Genomic DNA, 19,115 nt, shown 5'->3' on the forward strand with positions numbered 1-19,115 from the left:
TCTCTTTCTTTCTTTCTTTCTTTCTTTCTTTCTTTCTTTCTCTCTCTCTCTCTCTCTCTCTCTCTCTCTCTCTCTCTCTCTCTCTCTCTCTCTCTCTCTCTCTCTCTCTCTCTCTTTCTTTCCCCCTCTATCTCTGTCTCTCTCTCTCTGCTCTTTGTTTTTAGACAGGGTTTCTCTGTGTAGCCCTGGCTGTCCTGGAACTCACTCTGTAGACCAGCAGGCTGGCCTCAAACTCATCCTTACTTCTGCCTTTAGTGCTGAGACTAAAGGAATATGCCACTACTGCCCAGATAATTCATTTTCTTAATGGCATCTATTCAAACATAGAAGACTGCAACGTTGAGTTAGTCCAGCCTATCCAGTTCTCTCTGTATCCTATGTGAAACTATTTGACTAGCCCAAAGACATAAAGACTTCTTTTTGTTCATTTAAGGTTTTACAGATTTCACTTGTGTCAGTGGAGCTATTCCATGCTGTTTTCTACTAAGAAATGTTATAAAGTCAGTTTGTTCACCCTTTTGACAAGATGGCCTACAAGCCGCATGGACTGTTTTGATGCTTGTTGGAAAAGCAGCCAACCATAAACACCAGGATGTATCATCAGGAACTCTGGTTATTGAGCGTACCTGTCCTCTTATCACTGCCTCACTGCCACTCTGGCATTTCCTAATTTTTAAATGAGGCAAAACTCTAATTTCTTCTTTAAAATCATTTTGGGGGTCCAGAGATGGCTATATAATTTTATGGTCTGACCCCCTTCTCCCTCAAGATAGCTGTAGCCAATTTGTTCTATGCCTGCCAGTCATTGACACAGAAAAACAACTTGACTCAGAATAGGCTCATGCTGACCACATCCCATTTTATATTATGCTGTTATGCTATCTTCTAAGGTTTGTTAATCTTAAGAAATTCCACAAAATTTCCACAAAGGACACATCAAGTTAACAGTCAATATGAACTGTTTTGTCTAAAATATCTTGATTCAGAGCTGACCAAAGGTTAGCACTTCCTGTACCTGTCTATGAACTCATTGTGGTTTTTTCCTTTATAAGCAGACGAAAAACTATTGTCATAGTTCAGATTATTCTGAACTATGCCCCTGGTCTGATCAATATTAGGGTGTGCTTTCAATAAACTATTCTTGCTTAAATGAGATTAGTGTTTGTATTGTTTGTGTGACAATTCCTGAAACCCAACAAATAGTTAAGAGCACTGATTCTTCTTGCAGAGGACACAGATTTGGTTCCCAGAACCCACATGGTAGTTCACAACAGGGAATCTAATGTTTCTGTGCATACCAAACATACATTGGAAGTAAAACATACACATAAAATAAAATGAATAAATCTGCAACAAAATGGTTTGGCTATTGCAGATCCTCTATGTTGTCAAAGAAAATTTAAAATTAGTAGCTTTGTTGTAAACTTTGTTGGGATTTTGACACATAATTAGATTGAATTTATAGGTCAATTTGGAAATAATTATCATTTTAACAATAGTGAGTCTTTCAGTTAAATCAAAGTTTGTTTATTTAGCTTTCCTTTAATTTCCTTTTGTTTTGTTGTTTTTGTTTTTGAGACTGTATAGCCCTGGCTGTCCCAGAATGCAGTAAACCAGGCTGTTCTTGAAGTTAATTTAGAGATCCACCTACCTCTGCCTTCCCAGTGCTGGGATTAAAGGCCTCTGCCTCCATGGTTCTGCTAGATCTCATTTAATTTTTCACAACTTTTTGCAGTTTTCATTATATATGCCCTATGCTTGCACAACTGGGTTCATTTGAATTCTATTCTTTTTTGATGCTGTCAGTGGAATTGTTAGTATTTTGTCCAAGCTCCACCCCATTTACCTGGCAACAGCCAGGTATGCCCCGCCCCACAGACCTGGCCCACTATAAAAGGGGCTGCTTGCCCAGCCGCTCTCATCACTCTCCCCTCTTGGCTCTCTCACCTCCTCTCTGCTCTCCTCCCCTCCCACCTCTCTCCACGTGGTCATGGCCTCCACTTATCTACACACACACACACTCACTCTCTCACTCTCTCTCTCTCTCTCTCTCTCTCTCTCTCTCTCTCTCTCTCTCTCTCTCTCCCTCTCTCTCTCTCTCCCTCTCTCTCTCTCTCTCTCTCTGCCTCTCTAACTCCCATCCTCTGCCCTGAACAAACTCTATTCTATACCATGTCTGTGTGCATGTGGTCCTTCAGGGGGAAGAGGTGCCTGGGCATGGGCACACCTAGGCACCCCTTCCCCCACACCGCCACTCCCTAAACCCCTTTCTCTCTTTTTATACCTCCTTCAACAGTGCCAAAGCCCAGGAACAAACCCATCAGGAATGATGAATTTCTGTTTTTTCATTTGATTAATTAACCTAAAATATAATTCTGCTAATTAGTCTTCTCCCAATTCTTTAAACTGGAGATTGAACTCAGGCAAGCTGTAAGCATGCACCTTACCATCAAGATAATAAACTTTTTGTTACCTTCTTTGTGTTGAGACAAGATCTTGCTAAATCACCCTAGTTGGCTTTGAAGTTTTCATCATCTAGCATTCGTAACCATCTATGCAATACCAACCTCCATTTCTGAGACAGAATTCTAGTATGTACCTCTGGCTGGCCTGAAATTCACTCACTACATACTCTAGGCTGGCCTTAAACTAAGAGATGCCCCCTGCCTCTGCCTCCTGAGTTCTGGTATTAAAGGAATGTACCTCCAAGCCCACTATGTTAATTAAAACATATTATATAACATAAGAAAACAAAACAAGCTGGCTTTGATCTGGGTGGCACTGGAAGGTAGAAGCAGGTGGATTTCTGTGAGTTCCAGCTAGCCTGGTCTACAGAGTGAGTTTCAGGACAGCCAGGGTTACACAAAGAAACCCTGTCTCAAAAAAAACAACCAACCAACCAACCAGCTCCCCTCCCTCAAATATGTACAGGAATATAAGCCTGTGTGCATTTGGTGTCTAGTAATAGAATGGCTAGTATGGCTTCATTTATTTATTCATTTAAAGACTCTTGTGCTGGGACTTGAAGCCAGAGGCTCACACATGCTAAGCACATATAATACAGATGGTATGTTAGTTGGCCTATCACTCTTTTTATTGTTGTTTTTGAGACAAAGTCTCTCTACATAGCCCTGGCTGTCTGGGGGCTCATTCTATAGGCCAGGCTGGCCTAGAATTCACAAAAATCCCCTACTTATGTCTTTTAAGTACTGAGAAAAGGAAGTTAAGGAAGAATACCACCATGCCCAGCAAGACTGGGAATAACCAAACTGCATGAGTAGAAATAAAAGGTAAATTATGAAGAACAAAATACAAAATATACCGAACGTTATAAAAACAAGAAGCCGGGCGGTGCTGGCACACGCCTTTAATCCCAGCACTCAGGAGGCAGAGGCAGGTGGATTTCTTAGTTTGAGGCCAGACTGGTCTACAGAGTGAGTTCTAGGACAGCCAGGGCTACACAGAGAAACCCTGTCTCAAAAAAAAACAATAACAACAAAAAAATGATAAAAGCTTCCAGTATGCAAGTGACTGAGGACAGTAGTTCACAGTAAGGTGGACAGAAAATAGGGATATAAGAGGTTACAGTGACAACTGACCTATGGGAAAGACCTATGGAAAACTGATCTAATGTGGTGCTACATACCTGAATAGTTTGTAAAGGATTTTAGGTCCTCCAGACTTACAGGAACTTGTGCACCAGAAATTAATACCTGAGGAAGTGAAAGGGAGGGAAAAGGTTAAATTGTAAACCTGAAGAGATTATTTTCAGAAAGTGTTTTATTTCCTGAGACAAGTGTGTCTTTGAGAGTAGTAACCATGATACCTGAATTTCCTGTTGGTCAAACATTCGGAGCCATTCTAGGCTCACAACATTGGCCAGGCCCTGGCGGAAAGCTAGGCAGTGCGGTCGGATCTGCTTGTTCAGCCGGTAGTCAGCCACTAGGTGGATGTAGGCAATTCGGTTGGCCCCAGTTACTGGGATGTCTTTCCCACCAAATTTTAGTTCAACCACCTGTAACAGAAAGCATAGGGTTCTAGAGGCGGGAAAACAGGGAAACAAAAGTTTTGGAAAATAAAAATCCAACAAACACCAATAGCACAGGCTCAGGATGGGACAGCCATAACAAGAGGCCGGCCTTCTTTCTTTCCCATCATTAAGCATCTGTCCTATCCTAGCACTGAGAAATAATGGAATTGTAACAATTTCATTTTTAAAAAGTAGAACCACTAAGAACAAAGTTATGAATCAAAGGATCATTCTAGTCCCAGAGAACAAGGCACTCATTCTGGAGAATAAACGGACACTATATTCCCTTTAATCTTTTTAGAATGTTGCTTCTATTATAGAATGTTTGATTTAAAGAACAGTGGTAAATGATTTTGAAGGGAAGGAGAAAGATATATTGGCATGCCTATTAATTCCACCACTTGGAAAGCTAAGGCAATAAGATTTCTAGTCTATACTGAGTTATACATTGAAAATACTTTTAAAAACAAAATTCAAAAGAAACCAAAACATAAAGAAAAAGACAAAACAAAAGTGCCCCCTACCCATACAGCTACACTATTTCTTTATTTATCTTGGTTTTTCAATACAGGGTTTCTTTGTGTGTAGTCCTAGCTGTTTTGCAACTTGTTTTGTAAACCAGGCTGTCCTTGAACTCACAGAGACTGGCCGGGCTCTGCCTCCCCAGCTCTGTGAACAAAGGTGTGCACCATGGCCACCACCTCCTGGCTACACTGTGTTTCCACATCTAGATTGAATCTGAAAAATAGCTCTTTAAATGTCATGGAAGGGTCAGCGTGAAAATAGTGCAACGGAAATGCAGTCTCACCTTTATCCTGAGCCCTTGCCTCAGCAGTAGGTACTATGACTGTGTGAACTTTCGCAGATAGAGAAGATTATCACAGATGTAGTAGCATTAGCTACAAGAGCATGCTCTGAAATGCCTTGTTTATAACCACATAACAGAAATGCAGTTCTGGTGTTAGCAGAGGTTACCTAATCTGAGGATGAAGATTATATAATAAATAAGTGAGGGCTTCGTACTTATAATCCCAGCACTTGGAAAACAAAGGCAGACAGCTAATTTAAGCCTATCCTGGGCCACATAATGGTGGCTAGGGGTGGGGTGGGGGCACAAAATAAAGGAGCAAAGACATTCCTGTATTTCCACATTAACGATGGCACTACTGCTGGTGAACAAAGAGTGATGGTCTGAAACAGGCTCTGTGTCTGGGGAGCAGGAGGCAAGCTGTAGCCACAGGGTGCTTCTGTTACACATCACAGAACTCCTGGCATCAGTCACTACCACCTTCCCCAGCTCTACTTCCTTTTCAAGTCTATTTTCTATCTCTAGTCTAACAAGAACATACTATCCGCCTGTGTAGTACTTTCTATGCCCCCAAGTTTTACTACTTTATATAAAGGACATTTCAGTGTTAGGTGAAAAACTTTACTTAAATAAACCTGAATCTGGTTCTAGAGGGCATGGTAACCTGCTCGTTACCATTTTATCGAAGTTATGTAGCTTTAAACTTCATTGATGAAAGTGGCTGATTCTCTTCCTGCAGTATTTCATTTTAGACATTCAACCTTTCTTACTAATTTGCTTTCTCAATTTGGGACCCATCAAATCTTACAATGGGCTTTTAAGCCATTGTTTCTAAGCTGAGTGAGGACTGTTCATTAGTTAATTCTTCTGCTTGTATTCAGCTGACAGTTCATCTGCTAACCAGACCTTCTGAGGCTGGCTATTATGTTTCCATATATAAAAACACCACTTCCTTTAAATGGATTAAGGTAGGTAAATAGATGATGATGTGATTGTAGAATGTGAAGACAAACAATCAAGTTTTCAATTAAAAGGACTTCTATGACCACCCATCATCTAATAGTGGAATTTCTAGTAACTTATGAAATACTGATACACCTTTACCAAATGTGCCACAATTCTAGGTTTGATGGGTACATTAAGACACCCTTTGAAGACTGAACAGGAAGGTCACGGGCATAGCTTAATGGGAGAAGACATGACCAGCATCATGAGATCCTGGGTTCCACTACAGCAGTGCAATGAAAAAAAAAAAAAAAAAACAAACAAAACAAAAAGCAAAGCAAAGCAAAACAAAACAAAACAAAACAAACCCCGCACAGGGAAGTTCTCCTTGTAGGTATATTCCTTTGGCACTTCTGAGGGTAAGCTGTGATAATACCACAGCTGCTCCTGCACAGGGAAGGTCTAAGGCTACACAGTCAAGAAAATTGAGGACTCCACTAATGCCTTATGACTCCAGCCCAACTATTCATCATTACTTATGGTCTTATGGTCTTGTTATACTTTTGGCTTTTTCCTCCTGTAAATAATAAACAGAGTATTTAACTGAAGGAAATACTCTGGTAATAGAACTGCTTCTTTACAGAGAAGAATAGTGACATATAGCACAGAGGGTTGCCTGCTTTGATCTGCTTCTGCAGAGTCCCTCTACCACCCTACCACTATACTTCCTTATTCTTCTAATCAGATCTTTAGTATGGCTATTCCTATTTTACTATCTATTACTTTTTTTTTTTTTTTTTTTTTTTTTTTTTTTGGTTTTTCGAGACAAGGTTTCTCTGTGTAGCCCTGGCTGTCCTGGAACTCACTCTGTAGATCAGGCTGGTCTCGAACTCAGAAATCCACCTGCCTCTGCCTCCCAAGAGCTAGGATTAAAGGCGTGTGCCACCACTACACGGTTTATCTATTATTTCTTAATGCAGAGAAAAATTCTATGCTACCAGCAGCTACCTCAGGCAGCAACACCTCACGGTAGTAATCATACATGCTGACTAGTTTTTATATCAACTTGATAAGAGGACAGAGTCACCCAGGAAGAGGGAACCTTAATTGAGAAAATGTGGCCACCAGACTGACTTGTAGAGAATTTTCTAGATTGATTATTCATGTGGGAAAACACAGCTCACTGTGGGTGGTGCCATCCCTAGGCTGATGGTCCTGGGTTCTATAAGAAAACAGGCTGAGCAAGTCAGTCAAGTCTGCAGCACCCCTCTGTATCAGATCAGTTCCTGAATCTTGCTTCTTTCCTTGTTTCTGCTCTTTCTTACTCCTTAGATGATGGACTACAAATTGTAAAATGAATAAACCCTTTCCTCCTCAAGTTGCTTTTGGTCAGGGTTTTATCACAGCAACAGACACCTTGACTACAGAGATTATGCTACCAAGATACACGGCAACAGGATCACACATAAGGCTGTACAATGAAAACACCCTTATGATGGTACAAACCTCACTGCGTTCTCTGCCCCCTTAGTGCTAAGATTACAGGCCTGCACCACAAGGCTCAGCATGAACAATCTCTTCTTAACCTATTTATTCCCTAGGTGTGACTGGTTGGTGAATTCTGAAACCCTGGGACAGAGCACACCTAGGATGGTTCCTGGTAATAACATCTGGCCTTCTGCATGGACAATGGGGATTAAATTAAATTCACGTATTTCTGATTAAAGAGCAACCGTTTTATGGACTGAAATTTCTCTCCAATCCCCTAAATTTACTTTTCATGGCAATACATAAAAACAAAAACTATTTGCATTTATGGGATCCTATGTGATGTGATGCTGTGACCTATGCTGTATTACATTTACATCAGGTTAAACATATCTCCAACACATCTATCATTTTTTTCAATGATAAAAGCAATTAAACTCCTATCTTCTAGCTATTTGAAATATAGGGACTTATTCTGTTATTATTATGGTTGAATATACACCAGAACTTCACTTGTAATTTCATGTGCTAATGATCTTTGAAAAACCTATATTAGAAACAAGTGACAGGATGGGTGGTGGCGGCTCATGTCTTTAATCCTAGCACTCAGAAGGCAGAAACAAGGTGGATCTCTGTGAGATCAGGCAGAATGAGTTCCAGGAAAGCCAAGCAGAGAAACCCGGTCTCAACAAAACCAAACCAAACCAAACCAAACCAAACCAAACCAAACCAAACCAAACCAAGGAAGGAAGGAAGGAAGGAAGGAAGGAAGGAAGGAAGGAAGGAAGGAAGGAAGGAAGGAAGGAAGGAAGGAAGGAAACAAGTAATACTGCAAATTTAAAAGAACAAAATTTGCTGGGTGCAGTGGCCCAGGTTTTTAATCCCAGTACTTGGGAGGTAGAGGCAGGCAGTGAGTTTGAGGCTAGCCTATACAGGGGAAATTTAGAGCTATATAGTGAGAACTGTTTTGAACAAACAAACAAACAAAAAAAAAAAACAAACAAGCACAAAATTAAAAACAAAATCTAAAGTAGTTACTAACCCAATTACTAAACTCAGAAAAAGATGACTACTGTCCTACATCAAGGGCTACCATGATATTTGGAGGCACTGTGCCTGACTAGCACAGGCAGGGTCTGGGTGCCAGCTCTAGCAGCATGAACTGTTAACACAGAAGGGTTCCCACCTACAACCTTTTGGGGTTTTTTTTGTTTTTTGTATTTGAATTTTTTCCCTGAGACAGGGTTTCTCCGTGTAGCCCTGGCTGTCCTGGAACTCACTCTGTAGACCAGGCTGGCCTCAAACTCAGAAATCTGCTTGCCTCTGCCTCCCAGAGTGCTGGGATTACAGATGTGCGCCACCACCACCTGGCCCCAACTACAACTTTTAAGTTATGCTTGTTAATACTTCACAGTTTATAAAATCCTCGCTTCAACTCACAGTTAGTTTGAGGGGCAATGATCTACTTGTGAGGTTGAGGTATGTTTTGTGCTCTTCCTTGCTAAGACAAATTCTGGATATTGCCCAACCTCACTTAGAATTTGTAAATCTGCTACCTCAGCCTCTCTAGAGCTAGGATTAAAGTATGTATGGCTTTGTAAGTATTTTTAAGGTGTTTTCTAAATTTTAGAAACACTTAACACATACAATCTAGAGAAGATTGGCCACTGGCCTAACATTATTATTTTGCAACTGGCTAAAGTGATGCGTACCAACTCTGAATATATTCCAAGAGAGTGAATTTTATGAAATGAGACTTCTATAATGATAAAGCTGGTATCAAGAAAACTAGTTTGGTTCCTGAGTGGTGGTGGCAGTAACAGTACACAATTTTAATCCTAGCATTTGGGAGGCAGAGGCAGGTGGATCTGAGTTTAAGGCCGGCCTGGTCTACATAAAGACTGTTACCCCTCACCATCCACCAAAATAAAATAAAAGAAATAAAAGAAAAAGAAAAAAGAAAAATGGAAAGAAAGGAAAACCAAGTTTGTGTCATGTATGAGGTTGAATAAGCCTTTAATCTCAGCACCTAGGAGATAGAAGTAGGCGGATCTGCGTGTTTGGGAAAAGCCAGCTTCATCTACATGAAATCCTGTCACACACACACACACACACACACACACACACACACACACACACACACCTAGGAGATAGAAGTAGGCGGATCTGTGTGTTTGGGAAAAGCCAGCTTCATCTACATGAAATCCTGTCTCTCACACACACACACACACACACACACACACACACACACACACACACACACAACCCCACACATGTATACACACCAAACAAAGCCCAACAAACCAAAAGTAACAACAAAACCTCGTCTGTCTCTAATATAGGCCTTTTTTTTTCTTTGCAGAAAGGATGAAAGCAGCAGGAGCAACCAGGCAGATGTGAAGAAAGGATGGTTTGTCAGTCATCCCCCAGTAAGGAAATGAGAGAAACTTCAACATAACTAGGGGGACAATTCAGAGAGGGAAGGACTGCCAGGCAGGGCATACTGTCCCTGCAAAGATGCTGAGAACATGAGTGACCTGGAAAGCTTTAGCTGCTGTTGCTGTCAAGTCCCAGCCAAAAGTTGTTTCCAATTGAGGACAATGCCATGGTGACAGCGGCATGAAGAACACCTTCTCACTGAAAGGTGGTATGTGTCCCCAGCTCACCTGGGCTTCTCCCAGGTCATTGTTCACCACAGTAAAGTTCAGTCCCAGCTCCTCCACATCTTCCTCATAACTCTTGAGGAAAAGCAGGTTCCTGTAGACTTCAGGGTCCAATGAGGCGAGATGGTGGATGTCTACATCTGCACTGGTTCCCAGTAGCTTGGACAGGAAAAAGCCAGCAAAGGGTAGTTCCACCAACATGTTTTCATACAGAGCCTTCAGACAGACCAAAGGGCAGACAGGGGTTAATAGTCAATATTATCTGTATGCCTCCTATAACAGAACACAAGCTAATTCAACAGTGACTGAGTCCGGAGAGGCAGACCCTGCTTCCAAGATAATGTGAGGTCAATGCATTTACCATGTGCCAGGCCAGGGCTAAAACTGGAGTGTAATACCAAATGAGACTTCTAAGAGCCAAATCCTTCATGCTACACTAGGTCAGCAAATGTTTTCCACAGTCAGTCAGATATGAGTGCTCTAGGGTTATAGTATATTAGGCACCAAGTGAACATCAACAGGAAACTAAACAAAATAGAGTACTGTCTCGCAGCTCTGCAGATGGATCTTCTACTCCCTTCAAGCTCCTGGCAGCTCTGCACATGGCTTCTACTTCCTGCCTCTGTATCTGCCTGTCTGCTTTGTGTCACATCTTCTCTTTATCTTAGAAAGAAACTGGCCATTGGATTTTGGGACAGAACTTGACTACATTATTTCCAAATGAGGACATATTTACAGAGAGGGTATGCTAGATCTAGAACAGAACTCTCTAGTGATTATAGATGTCACATCAGCACTGAGAATACAGATGCCCACTCTACTTCTGCAGTTCAGAAGACTGTTGTTCTTCCAGAAGACCCAAGTTCAATTCTCAGCACTCACATCAGGGGGCTCACGACTACCTTAACTCTGGCTCCAGAAGGTCTAATATACTTTTCTAGCCTCTGAGTTGAACTCTTGAATACATATGATATACACCCACATGCCCCTAAAAAAGGTTAAAAATAAGAAAGATGTCCTCATTGTATGTTATTTTTGAATTGTTTGTATTGTAGTACAGATAAACCTTGCAAAACTATTTGATGTTTTATTTATTTGTTTATTTATTTATTTATTTATTGTTTTTTTTTTTTTAAGACAGGGTTTCTCTGTAGCCCTGGCTGTCCTGGATCTCACTCTGTAGACCAGGCTGGCCTCGAACTCAGAAATCCACCTGCCTCTACCTCCCAAGTGCTGGGATTAAAGGCGTGTGCTACCACGGCCTGGCAATTTATTTTTATTTTATATGCAATGGTGTTTTGCCTGCATATATGTCTGTGTGAGGGTATGAGTTAAATCTCCTGGAACTGGAGTTACAGACAGGTGTGAACTGCCATGTCTTCGCTGGAAACTGGACCTGGGTCCACTGGAAGAACAGCCAGTGTTCTTAATCTCTGAGCCATCTCTCCAGCCCCTTTGATGAATTTCTTACTTGGTTAAACCTGAGTAAACTCAGGGAATCGCCTCTTCAGATCTAAGTTTCAGCACTCCTAAGAAGTCTCATAATAACACAGCACATCCCAGGTTTATGGAGATTCTTTCATTTGCTGTGGTGTGATAGATTCACCTGGTGATGGACATGTGTGGTGTTTCCACTTGTGGACTTTATGAACACATACATAGGAGCAGAGCACAGAGGTGGGTAGCACAAGGAAAACATTGTTCAAATTGTTACTAAAATGCTAGCATCTCCCTCCCCCCCCCCCCCCCCCCCCGCCCCACCACCAATGATGTGTGAAGATTCCCACTGGGCCTCACACTCCCACCTGTCAGTATTGCCAGCTTTCTAATCTTGGCCTGTGGCGGCCTGTGGCTGGAAGCTGCTCTTCCTGACACCCACTAGATTAATTAGTGTTAATTAGTTACTATGTGGATCTCCAGAGATTCCCTAGCAGAAATAGAAAGTAAAATTATGCAAGGTTTCCAACATCTGGTGAGATTCATGCACAATAAATATTCCAATGGCCCACAGTTGTAAAATGCAATACAGACTCAGAAATGTGTGGAAAGAGTTAAAAAAAATTATTTTAGAGGCTGTGGCAAGGTGGCTCAGATGGTGAATTCAGGTTCTTACTGATAAGTCTAATCTTTAGGAGCACATGGTAGAATGAGAGAACTCTTTCTTTACCTCCACATGTGCACAAATGCACATAAACAAACAAACAAAACCCACCACAATATTCTTAAGTGTCTTATTCTGACAGGCAAACTTGGAAGCCATAACCAATCTTTGTCAAGTTCTTTGGTCGGTGCTCTTGAACACTCTTGTACACACAAGCATCACACTGAGCAGGCCATGACTGATTCATTTTCCTAAGACCTAACATGCTAAGAAATCAATTTCTATGGAGCCGCAGAAGTCTTCCTCCACAAATTCTGTTTTCCCTATTAGAATATGTCTAAGTCAGAGATCAGTGTTCATGCTGAGTCTGTGCCCGCTCCCTCCCTCGCTCCCCCCCCCCCCAGGCCAGCAGCATGTCCAGGCAATGATAACTATATGACACAATTTCCCCCATGGGCAACTCTTCTCATAACAAACAAACAAACCCCCCAAACAACAAACAACAGTTAATAATATTAACCTGGAGCACTTATAAACACCATTACTTCTAAATGAAGGATGAGTTCAAAGCCAAGGAGAGCATTTTGCATAAAGCTGCATGATTGATCTTCATGTACTGAGAAAAAGCCCTCATTTACACTGTGGACTTTGAAAGTAAGGTGGAGTGTAAATCATTGGATGTTCAATATGGAAGGTCATTGTTTGCCATTTCTGCATTAGTAACAATAAACCAGAGAAATTTGTTAAATATATCAGGGCTACCTGAATTTTAAGCAGAAATTCCATTGTGACTCATAAAATGTAAATGCATAGGTATAATTTTTTACGTAAGGCAGGTTTCCTTTAGAGCATTTAATATACAAGCACTAATAAATGGTAGCACTGAAAACTATGATTGCATCAGCTAAATGGATTATAAATTAAATTTCCATAATGTATGCAACTGAGATACAAATGTAAGCATAAATCAAGGTACTTTCTAAATACAGGTTAGTTATAAACTCTAAAACTGTCTATTTTTTATGTAAAATAATCCACTTAGCATTTTCAAGCCCATTGCACCACACTTGTTCCTAGAAACATATCAATAACTACCTGTCACCAAGGGGGGGGGGGGAAGGAAAAAAAAAAGCTAGGAATACAGAAAAGCCCGTACAGAATTTTCCAGTTATGTCTTTCACGAATGTTTATAGCCAGAAATTGTGCCAAAATGGTTTAAAATGAAAAGGATTAATTATAGTAGAAGCCTTTTAATATAAGTGAGTGCAGTCTCAATGCAATTAATGCAAATTGTGGCTCTATCAGGAAAAGAAATGTGAGCCACAGCACAGGCTACTTCTGCTCGCTGCCAAATAACTTCGGTAATTTACTACATTAAGAATCAATAAAAAAATAATGCTTTTCAAATGCATCTCTATCAATCTTCAGGTAGTTCTAAAGTGAACATTTATAACTTAATCTAAAAACCATAGGAAATGATGTCTTGCTTAAAAGCCACCCTAAAAAAGCAAGCAAATAATATTTTTAATTATTTCTAATCATGCTAACCACACGGCTTAGAAAATAAAACATGTGCATGTCATTTAGACTCATTTAGAATCTTTGGTTTTCAGTTACAGCCAACTCCTGTAGCATTTAGGCCCACACAGCTACCTGAAACTAAATTAGAGCTGCGGTTGGCACCCCAGCAGTGCCTAATGCACCAGATGCTGAGCCCCATTTGTTGCCTGTGTGAATGTTAGTTTCAATGAGTCCAACTGCTCATTAGTGATCCAATGGATGTGCAACTAGAGAGAAAATTGAACACACCTGGCTGTTTTGTTACTTGGACAGGAACAGCCATGGGGGGGGGGAGGGGAAGAAAGAACTCAAACTGTTACTGCTATTAGAGGCAAAACTGCTTTAACTTTTGATTAACTGGTGTCCTTTTTTTAAAAGGACATCTATGTAGATGTATGTGTGGGATTGTGCATGTTGACACTCCTCCCTTGAGTCTGTTAGCTACCTAATATGTGTGCTGATAGCAAAACAGCAAAAGCAGTACGTGCTCATAACCACTGCATCCTCTCTCTAAACCTGATTTTTTTTCCCTTTTGTGGACTGTTCTGGTTTCACATCTAAGATTCAGGGATCACTGGGGAATCCAATGCATATCCAGTGCTGACCTTAGCAATGGACAGCATCAGCTATGTATACTGCTCTGTGCCTGCCAAAAAATACCCAGTGTCTGATGTCTTTTTTCACATCTTAACGCCTAGGGACAGAACTGAAGAGGTCCCTTTGGCCTGGTTATCTCCAGAACACACATTCTCCTTGTGATACCTACACTGGCTAGGGCCCATGGCACCCTGCTAGCACTGCCAGGTCCTCTTTAGTTCAAGATCCTCACTCCTGGCTTCAGCAGGTTAAAGTGAGACCCCAAGATCCATTTCCAAAATTCAGTGGCACAGTTGGCCTTTGACCTGCAAAAGTGCACTGTGGCACACACCCATTTTCATATTACATACATAACAACAAAACAACGATGATAAATTAAAAAGCAAAATCTTTTAACTCCAACACTCCTGTGACAACCTTTGGTGACTATGGTGACTAGTTGTAGTTTGAAGCTAGTCTACTGACGTCATTCAGAGTCCCTTCACCGTCCGGGCTGCCCACACTAATGTCTGTCCCCTTTCTCCTTTTCAGCTCTTTCCTCCTTGTCTCCACACTCATAGACTAATTTTCTTTCCTTTCTTATTTTTCAATGTATCTAAGTGTTTTGCCTGAATGTGTGTCCTGGTGCTCTTAGAGGTCAGGAGTCAGATGCCCTAGAACTGGAGTTATGGAGAGCTGTGAGCCACCATGGCAGGTATTGGGAACCAAACATAGATTCTCTGCAAGAGCAGTGCATGCTTCTGCTTGTTAGTCTGAACTGCTGAATCATCTCTCCAGCCTCCTGGTTTTCTCAACAGTCCAGACTTTAGGATGGGATCCTGTGATCATTGTCTTGTGCTTTTAGTTTGATTACACACAGTTCATTGTTTCTTTTTCTTTAGTTTCTTGACATAGCATCTCATGTATCGCAGGCTGGCCTTGAATTCCCAATCTTCCTGCCTCTCTCCAGTGCTGGAGTTCTAGGTGATGTCATATCTGGCCCAGCTCATGCTTTCTTGCCTTTCTCTAGTTAGTGGCCACTTTGTTTCACTTAACCAAGACTTCAGTCAACTGACAGCCCATGTTTCCCTGGGGAGTCATTCTCATGGTTAGCTCAGCAAATTTGAGAACTGGCAGAACAAAGCTTGCAAGCTAGCCAGCCCAAGGGATAGATACACAGACTTCTACCACGTCCCAGGTGAAGCTGCTGTCTGGGTCATCCTTGAGGTAAGTCATCAGCCTCTTTCCCACTCAGGTTCCACGTACTCATCTCAATTCCCTTTGAAGTATCTCCCATGACTTCAGTAAAGCCTCTCTGCCTGTACCTATGGACACACTTGGGGGAAAGCATTGAGAATTAACACCCTGCCTGTCTTCTTCCAGGCACAGTCCTCAAGTCACATTCTCAAATACCTGAACTGAATATACCCCAATGAAATTCTGCAGAGAATACTCTTTCCTCAAAGCATCAGGTCTGTACTTCATACAGAGGGTAAGAACAGCAGTTTGCTTGTCTAGCGCTAAAGAAAATGGCCTTCATTTTCCTGCCTGTTAGTCTGAATGACCATAGTAGTTCCCAGATGACCGTCAAAGAGAACAGAATGTACCTTAGCTCCCTGACCATCTGCCCAGGCTTTACTTCCATTCCACGCAAAGTGATTGTCCATACTGATAAATGAGAAGGCTGCCTCTCTGTTCTAGTGTTATTTGGCCCATCAGTAACATCGTAGTAATTATCCTCTTTTCCCTTGAGACAATCTTTTATCAGGCTTCTGAAACCATGCATTCTCCTTTTTTTCTCTTTCTTTTGTGGAACTCTGTTGTCCCATAGGACTTGGTTCCCAAGCTCTACCCTCTGTGTGCACCCCTTCCAGTCTGCAGTTCAGTCCAGACCTTGTTATTGAATACAGTGTCTGCCTAAATCTAAAACCTAAGGCATGTTTCAGGTATGTAAATGGAGTAACTTCTTAGCCAACCTTCCCTGAGCTCAGTCAATACCACCTCTATCCTTCTGTTCTCAGAACAAACCAGGCAGGCTCTTTCCCATCCTCTTCCTTTTTCCCAACTATCAACAAACACCTTGTATATCACTCCCTTTCAGCCCTATATATACTACAGGGCTGAGACTCCTCTGTCACCAACCTCTTAACCAGCTTTCCCATTTCAGTGCTTGCTCTACCTATTTATAGTATCAAAGTTAAACACACTTGAGGTCATACAATCAAGATGAGTTCTTTACCCGGTCTAACTCACTCTAGAGATTAGGCTCAATAACTTATAACTGCCTTTCTAGGCTGATCTTGTTTAAGAGAAAAACATAGGTGCCAGAGCCCCTAAACTGTTTTTGTTGTTTTGTTTTGATGAGACAAGGTCTTAACTATTTAGTCCTGGAACTTTCTTATGTAGACTAAGCTGGTTTAAAACTTAGAGAACCTCCTGCCTCTGTCTCCCAGTGCTGGGGTTAAAGGTGTGCATGGCCTTGGTTAGCATAGTCACTAAATTTAAATTTAGTAAAAGGTTCTGTCTTAGTTTCAGAAGGCCTGTGCTACTGTCAAGATCATAAGTTTAAGGAAAGACAAGAGCGTTGGTTTGATCAAAGTAGATACAAAGTACTAAGCTTAGGCTCAAAGATTACTGCAGAGGAGAGGAGTGTGTCGCATGAAGGATGAGGCAAGCAAGGGCTTAAGTGTTCATCTCAAGCTTTACAGATTTAAGTCTCAGAACCCAGAGAGCATTTCTAAGGGACACTAACGACATATAAGAATAAATTCTTTCAGCTTCCAGAAAGGTCAAGATCAACTGCTAACTGTCAACATCTCACTTTATGATACATTAACTTCATATGTACTCTACTGAAATATACAATTATAAAGCATGCTGAAGTTACACATTCTGCTAATTAAAAATTTTAAATATATTACCATGGTATTACCAAATAATCTGATTTATAGGCATTCTGTTCCAATTAAATCAATATTCTGAATCAAGGGGAAATTTTCAAGTAGAATTCAAATACGATAAAAGATTTGTTCCAATAAATATTCTGAACTTAATTGGCTTAAATGGACTAAGGTGCTTCTATCTGTGAAAAAGTCCAACATGACATGACCACATGCCAGGCTGTTTACTTATCCCTGTCTAGAGCCTGATTTACAAGCAACAAAGTGCAGCCATGACCCACAGCCCAGGCAGGAACCATCTGCTAATGGAACTTTTAACTGAGAAGTGACCAGTGACAGGAGGTAATTCTTCCTGTGCAAAGTTGCTCTGAAGACCTCTGTGCACTTTATCACAGTAAACAATCACTAACATATGCATTAAGAAAATTTAAATATATTATGACCCAATAAATACTACAATCAATCAATAGATAGTTTTCTTCTCTTGCAGATTTAATGTTTAGGTGCCATGCTGTTAGTGTTGCACAGGTACAATCATTTGGATGCAGACATACTGATGCAAAGTTAACCACTTACAATCAGATAGTAAACAGACATTTCAGAAACCCCTGAGGAATTCCCATGTAGAACACTCTGAGGAACTAAATCAACCACCATTCTCAAGGAAATACAGTTTAATTTAATTAATTCACTTCTGATATTATTCTGCAGTGTTGGAATGTACAAACTCTTGATCACTGAGCTATGTGCCAAGTCCTTGCTTTTTGAGACAAAGTCTTGTTCAGGCTGGCCTTCAACTCATAATCCTTCTGCCTCAGCATTCTAGGTGCTGGAATTAAAGCCATGTGCCATCAAACTCTGTTTTTTTTTTTTTTAAAGATTTATTTATTGTATGCTATGTGAGTACACTGTTGCTGTCTTCAGACATACCAGAAGAGGGTGTCAGATCCCTCACAGATGGTTGTGAGCCACCATGTGGTTTCTGGGAATTGAACTTAGGACCTCTGGAAGAGCAGTCAGTGCTCTTAGCCACTGATCCATCTCTCCAACCCCTCACACTCTAATTTTTGGTTAACATGTATTAATTGTACACATTAATGCGGCTCAGAGTAAATTTTCTACACATGCCTACAGTGTTCAATGATCAAATCCAGTCTCTCTCATCTACCCCACTTTTTTTCCCTAACTTCTATATCATTCTTCATACAAGACAACTAGTTTTTACCTTCCACATACCAGGGTGCACATGTGGTACATATTTCTCTGGGTCTGAATTATTTAACTCAATATAATGTTGTTGAGTCCCATTTATTTTCCTGCAAATGGCCTGATCTTATTCTTTATAGCTGAATATTATTTCAAGTATGTATACTATAATGCCATCATCTGTTCCACTGTTAAGTACCATTATGGGCAACAAGGACATGCGGACTTCATTTTCTCTGGGAATATATTAGGCCTAATAAGAATGAGCTACATAACTGAGGGCTATAGTTAATCTCTGAGGAACTTCTAGAACCCATATGTATATCCTCACTAACTGTGCATCAAAGTTCTCCCCCCTCCCCTTTCTCATAAGCATTTCACCCACCCATACATAGCTCAGGCCAGTATGGAACTTAATCGCCCTGCATTCCAAATATTGGAATTATAGGCATGAGCCATCATGTCTGCTATTCTAAGTGGATAGGATGCTATTTCAACGTACTTTTATTTGCATTTGTCTGACAGCTAAAGATATTAGAGTTTTATACACACACTCTGCATTACATTTACTTCTTTAGGGAGGAGGCACATACCATGACATGCATATGGAAGCTACAGGACCATTTGTGGGAGTTGTTTTTCTTCTTTTACCACGTTGAATACAGAAATCAAACTGAGGTCATCAGGCTTGGTGATAAGTGTCATTAGTTGGTTTGTTATGTGTACACTACAATGTTACTTCCTATTACCAAATATGCTACATATTTCCTCTATAAGATTCATAACGAGCCGGGTGGTGATGGCATACACTTTTGATTCCAGCACTTGGGAGGCAGAG

The 19,115-nt window shown here is 40.9% G+C and overlaps 1 protein-coding gene across 1 annotated transcript in view; it reads right to left on the reverse strand.

Moving 5' to 3' along the window:
- The window catches only part of Ube3c (ubiquitin protein ligase E3C), a 114,470-nt gene that overhangs the window by 21,211 nt on the left and 74,144 nt on the right, over positions 1-19,115 (reverse strand). The window contains exons 19-21 of the mRNA XM_052172945.1: positions 9,938-10,150; positions 3,827-4,015; positions 3,647-3,713 (exon numbers count right to left, since the gene is read on the reverse strand). Of these exons, the coding sequence (XP_052028905.1) occupies positions 3,647-3,713; positions 3,827-4,015; positions 9,938-10,150 (469 nt within the window). The remainder of the gene's footprint in view (positions 1-3,646; positions 3,714-3,826; positions 4,016-9,937; positions 10,151-19,115) is intronic.

Source organism: Apodemus sylvaticus, chromosome 2 (assembly GCF_947179515.1).
Source record: "Apodemus sylvaticus chromosome 2, mApoSyl1.1, whole genome shotgun sequence".
Taxonomy (NCBI): Eukaryota; Metazoa; Chordata; class Mammalia; order Rodentia; family Muridae; genus Apodemus; species Apodemus sylvaticus.